The sequence below is a fragment of the Anopheles marshallii genome, chromosome 2 (genome assembly GCF_943734725.1).
Source record: "Anopheles marshallii chromosome 2, idAnoMarsDA_429_01, whole genome shotgun sequence".
Taxonomy (NCBI): Eukaryota; Metazoa; Arthropoda; class Insecta; order Diptera; family Culicidae; genus Anopheles; species Anopheles marshallii.
This window is the reverse complement of record NC_071326.1, coordinates 81849101-81854652: the sequence shown is the minus strand read 5'-3', so window position 1 is coordinate 81854652 and position 5552 is coordinate 81849101. Positions and strand designations below refer to the sequence as shown.

The window sequence follows — 5552 nt, the reverse complement described above, 5'->3', positions numbered from 1 at the left end:
CCAATCATCGTTCTACGGTCCGACACACGTACTCCGGCACTGATCGTCTGATCTCCCCCACCCGAGAGGTCAGGGCGTACGTCGTCGTCTTGGCGAAAAATGGGGTTCTCTCCTGCCGCGCATAAGCCGATCCGATACCATATCTGTCCGTTATCTCCTCAAAATTGGGATCTTCTTTGCTGCCAATCAACTGGAAAAATAATCTGTCGCAATTTTCAACGTTCGCTTTGTTTTGTGTCGTTCCGTTTTTCTTTCCGCCCCGATCGCAATCTTTCCGGCATCGGGACATGGTGTGGCCTGACCGATGACTCTGGCCGGATGGTACGAAAGCTTCGACGCGGAGTGGCGATGATGTATCTGGCGGTGAAGTTGTTTTGCTTTTCCATCGTCTTAAATGTTGGTAAGTGTTGAAAACATATAAGCTTCATTCATGTAGCAGTTTCTAAGTTTGAGCATAAGATTGTTTTGTTTAACACGCTTTCAAACGCATTAAAGTCCCTTTCACAATCAAAATATATTGTAAATAAAGACCTTTGCTTTATTTCTCTTTAAGAATTTTTTTTTTTTTATTGTTATGTTCATATCTTTCATTGAATCGGCATTTTGTCGACCTTAACTGCATGTAAATGCCTCTGTTCTTTATTCACTCAAACGTTAGCTCATTGAATTAGAACTGGTTGAAGAATTAAAAATAAAAAAGCAACTGCTATACAAATGGCACAGAGAGAGATGTCTCACATTGCACACTCTTTACATTCCAGCGTAGTATTTTTGGATTAAATGTGAAAAATTCTATTCAATCAATCTCTTAAGGTTGTTGTGCCGGTAAAGAAGAACATTAAGGTCGTGAATGTATTATGATTTATTTGTCTTGTCCAATGGACAATTTGTTTAAGCAAGTCTTTATACTGAGGAGCACAACAATTAACAACTCCAAATTAGTACAACTTGCAATAATTCTGATGTGTTCTGCAACAAAAGTTGCTTCCAGTAGGCAAATTTTCCCTGTTAAAAATGAGACCAAGAACTCCTCCAAGCCTCTTTTAATACCTCTAATTCGTTGCTGAAGTTTTAGTTGCAACAAAACCTACCTTTTTTTCTGACATTCGTCTTTAGTCGTTTCTTGGCGGATCGTTCTCGATTAAGTCGATCGTCGCGCATGATCCAGTGTTACCGGAGAGCGCCATCTAGCGTAAAACTAATCTACCGCCGCTGGATTCAATCCCTTAACTTTAATTCATATATGGCCAATAATACGGCGATAAGTTGTCATTATACAATAACTAATAAGTAAACATAATTATAGCTAAGTTTGTGATTTTTTCAACCAAAAATATTTCCTTTAATTTTTTTATTTATTAGCTGTTATTTAAATGTGACTGTTTTTTAAATTACTTAAATTAAATTAATTTTTTTTTAATTTTAAATTATATTAAATTAATTAAATTTTAAATTTAAATTTAAAGCATCACGATTATATAATCATATTTTTAAATAAATCAACATAAAACCTAACTTTGTTTGGTATGCTAGATTCCAATCAATCAATACTTAACACTTTCTGCCAGACAAATGCAGTTCAGTGCGTTCGGACAAACTGGTAACCCCTGGTAAATTTGATTACGAGCGATGCCGATCGGCTCGTTTCATAAATTGGCTCCATATTTATCCTTCAAAGCTACCACCAAAACCAAACACTTGACTGACTAGTTCGGTGAAATATATCTTCCAACGGCACCAACAAAAAAATACCCCCAACACTGCATTCCACGATTGATGGCGTTGATTAGCATTGCTATCGAATCAAACACACCGTACTAATTGGCACCACGTACAGCACGACTCTCAACAGCTCGCACAGGATTCAAATATCGTGCGGATTGAAGATACCATCGCCACAGACCAGCACTCAACCGCAGTTCGTAGTGAATTATTAGCTGTACTGTTGATGGACGAAGACAACATCCACAAAAAAAGAGACTGCCAACAGCATTTGCCATTCTTCCCAATGTGCCGGACGGAAGGAAACGAGATTTATTGCTCTCGTTGACGCGTCGGGAGTTTTCGTTGTTCTTTGCTGCTGGCCAGCACCACAGAATAATTTAACACATTTTGTTAATTGGAAATCAACACCCAACATCTATTGCAAGGTCAAGCGGGAAATGCAATGTCCTGAATGTTTACACAACACACAGCCAAACAAACCCCTCCATCCCCTCCAAACATTAGCAACATTCATCTCCGTACCGTTTCGTGGCATTGATTTGTGATATTGTTCGCTTTTAATTTTCAACGTTTGGTACAATTTCGTACAGAGATGTCGTTTTTTGCTCGCAAAATCCGTGCGTTTCTAGTTTAATTACTGTCAAATAAAACGATCGCTCACCCAGACGTAATGCGATTTTATTACCGTGCACTAGCAGATGGGAACGATTTTTCACGATCGTGAATCTGCCACAATGGAATGCAAACAGTGAAAATCAGTCAATCGCCGTTTGGTGCATGTGGTACAGTGGCAACAACAGCAACACACGCGAAGCCACACCCTGATTGAGCCATAAATTACAATTTGCTCGCATTAGCACTATCGCCCTCCACTATTGCAGTGGCAAAGGCATTACTCTGTTTTCTCACGTACTTCAACGGATATGTGTGTGGAAGCTCCTTTTTTTATTCTTGGATTTTCTCATCTGTATCATTACGAACAAGTCTTTCAACGTGGAGAATGGTTTAAAAAACGTAGCTTTCCATCGTGACAATGCTATTAAATGCTGACGGAAATAGAGTATGGTATCGTCTACCTTTTTCTCCATAAAACTACTTCTCTGTGTACCACTTCAACTGTGCAATGATCTAGCTTCTAATGGGATCGTTAATGGGATCGTGGATGGAAAAAACCAACAAATTATCTCTCTAATCATGTGTTAAAATGTTCGTCTAAAATCATTCAACAGCTTTCTCGTTGGAAATTAACTTGATTTTATGTAAACCAAATACTTTGTACACAGAACATACGAAAGTTTAACAAAAAAAACCCAAGAAATATTCGAAATTATTAAAGAATTTTAGCTTATTTCGAAGACCTGGACAATAAGTTGGAACATGAATTTTGGAATAGCTGTTTTCGAACTAGATCTTATTCTTGAACTAGAAGTCTTCCTAGGCTAGGAAACGAGTCATGAACCTGAAGAAATAGTATTCGGAGTGAGTGCAGCCCAGCGGATGCATCAGATCAGGAATAACAACCTTAGTTCTGTGTATTTAGATAATTTTGGTGACCCGAGAAACATTATGCCGATCCTAGAAAGTGTCAGCGGCTTGTAAAATTTGTTTTTGTCCCAATGATTGATTTTAATGTCGCTTTTATATAAAATTTCTGTCAGGAACTCATAATAGACTACGCCAAGTTGATCCCACCAACTACCCTATAATGGTCTCGAACTATGGAATTACTATTCATTCACGATTGCAATATAGACATTAGTTGATACTATGTCTCTTAGCTTTAATTCAGTTTAAGTTCAATTAATTAGCTCAATTATAATAAATTACTCTGGTCTTCTTCTTCTTTATTGGCATTTCGACATCAGAAGATCTAATACTACCACTTATGTTACTTACGCCATTAAAATCACTACATGGTAAAGCAACCCATGAAATCTGTGAGCAACAGCAATGAAATATAAATCAATCAAGTAAGAAAAAAAAGTTTGATGAACACGTCACTAACTATTGATAAAGTTGTATAACCACAGCACTATAACGAAGTTTTAGCAAATTTAACAAAAATACTAAAATCCACCATAAATCTTCGTAATAATTCTCCAAGAAGACAAGGGATTACTATGCCATCTGTTATCCCTACACCTGTCCACCTTCTTCTGTGTCCTTCACGCTCGCTTATACTATAATGCTCCCATTATTGAAGTAAATTGATTTTAAATTAATTGTACCAAAGATTTATTTCTGCTCACTGGCGACATCCGGTGTAAGGTATCGGACCCGCCTCAACTACCACAAGAAATTACCTTGTAACATTATAGATCACTGTTACCCGATGGCCAGAGTATCTTAACTACTTAACGTGTCTCTTCTTCTACCCTCTCTTTCTTTCTCTTTCTTGATTTTCTTCATCTTCATTAACTTGTTCCTTGCACTAAAACCACCCTCACAAAACGCACACCGATGGGTTTCCGATGGTTGGCGATGTTCCGAACGATGGGGGATGACTACATGTCCACATGTCTATCACCGACCGGATTATCCTTCGTTCGGTGGCGGTGCGCTAGTGTGCGGTCGATATGCGACGTCGACCGATGCCGAACCGCAGCAAACCTTCCGCATCACGCCGAACGACATCGAGGCGGCACAAGGCGACGAGGTGGTGTTGCGCTGCGAGATAGAACACCTTGCCGGGCGGGTCCAGTGGACCAAGGACGGGTTTGCGCTCGGCTTCGGTAATGAAATCGTCGGATATCCGAGGTTTTCCCTGAACCAGAACCACAGCGACGGTGTCTACAATCTGCGGATCACCAACACTTCCTACGACGATGCGGCCCTGTACCAGTGTCAGGTTGGGCCGGCGAAACACAACCATCCAATTAGGGCGCAGGCCAAACTGACCGTCGTCGGTAAGTACGGAGACATTCCTTTGATTTTGTTCGGCAAGGGCATGCAGGATTAGCCGTGTTCGGGTGGTTGACGGAACCGGAGAGTGTGAGCGTTGCTGTTTGGCAGGAATTAAAGTGACAGTTTGATGGGCAAGAATAAATTTCATCGCATACGGGAATATTGCCAGCAGCTGGAAAGCAAATTAAACCACAAAAAACCCTTACCGGGGGATATTGGGGTTTCGGGAATCAGGTGGGACACACGTTAGCGAATGTCCGGATAGAATTAAAAGATAATTAGTGTAGCTCTCTTGAAGGTGAAATAGCGCCAGGATAGGAAACCACTGACAGTGTGGCCCACTTTTTGACAGTTGATTAATTCCGATTCATTATTTTATATTAATTTTACACGCCAGACAGCAGTGTTATAGATTGAAGGTGTCATTACTTACCTAATTCATCAATTAAATTTAGACCTGTTTGCGAGACCAGTAATGTTGTTTTTTTTTTTACATCCGTTATACGTTTCAGCCACACCCAAAGACTTTCACGGAAAATACGGCCGAACTTAGGGAGGGTCCTATGGAACCTATGGAATACTGCGTTCAATTAGCAATATTGCAAACTAGAAATGGTCGCTCAGTAAACAGTATCAATTACAGATGACAATGATTGATGGAGACTTGCCAATAATATCAAAATTAATTCCTACTAATTCAAAGCAAAGGACACATGCCATAGCACGAGGAATATCCTTCGACGACCCGATTATCACATACAAATTGTCAAGACAAATTTCTTTAAAAAGGAAAGATTCTTATTATGACAGTCGTTTCGGCTGTCCTTTTGGGTTGTTGGAGGAATAAAATTTAACGAAAGGTCAGCTTTCAAACTCATTGATAAGAAGGTGTATTTTGTAACACAAACGGAAACCCGCATTTG

At 39.6% G+C, this 5552-nt stretch overlaps 1 protein-coding gene across 1 annotated transcript; it reads left to right on the top strand.

Moving 5' to 3' along the window:
* Positions 1-348: 348 nt before the first annotated feature.
* Positions 349-5182, top strand: LOC128709033 (irregular chiasm C-roughest protein-like). The gene is made up of 3 exons (XM_053804017.1): positions 349-400; positions 4290-4631; positions 5142-5182. Exons 1-3 carry the CDS (start codon positions 349-351, stop codon positions 5180-5182), a joined length of 435 nt encoding a protein of 144 aa, XP_053659992.1.
* The last annotated feature ends 370 nt before the right edge of the window (positions 5183-5552 follow it).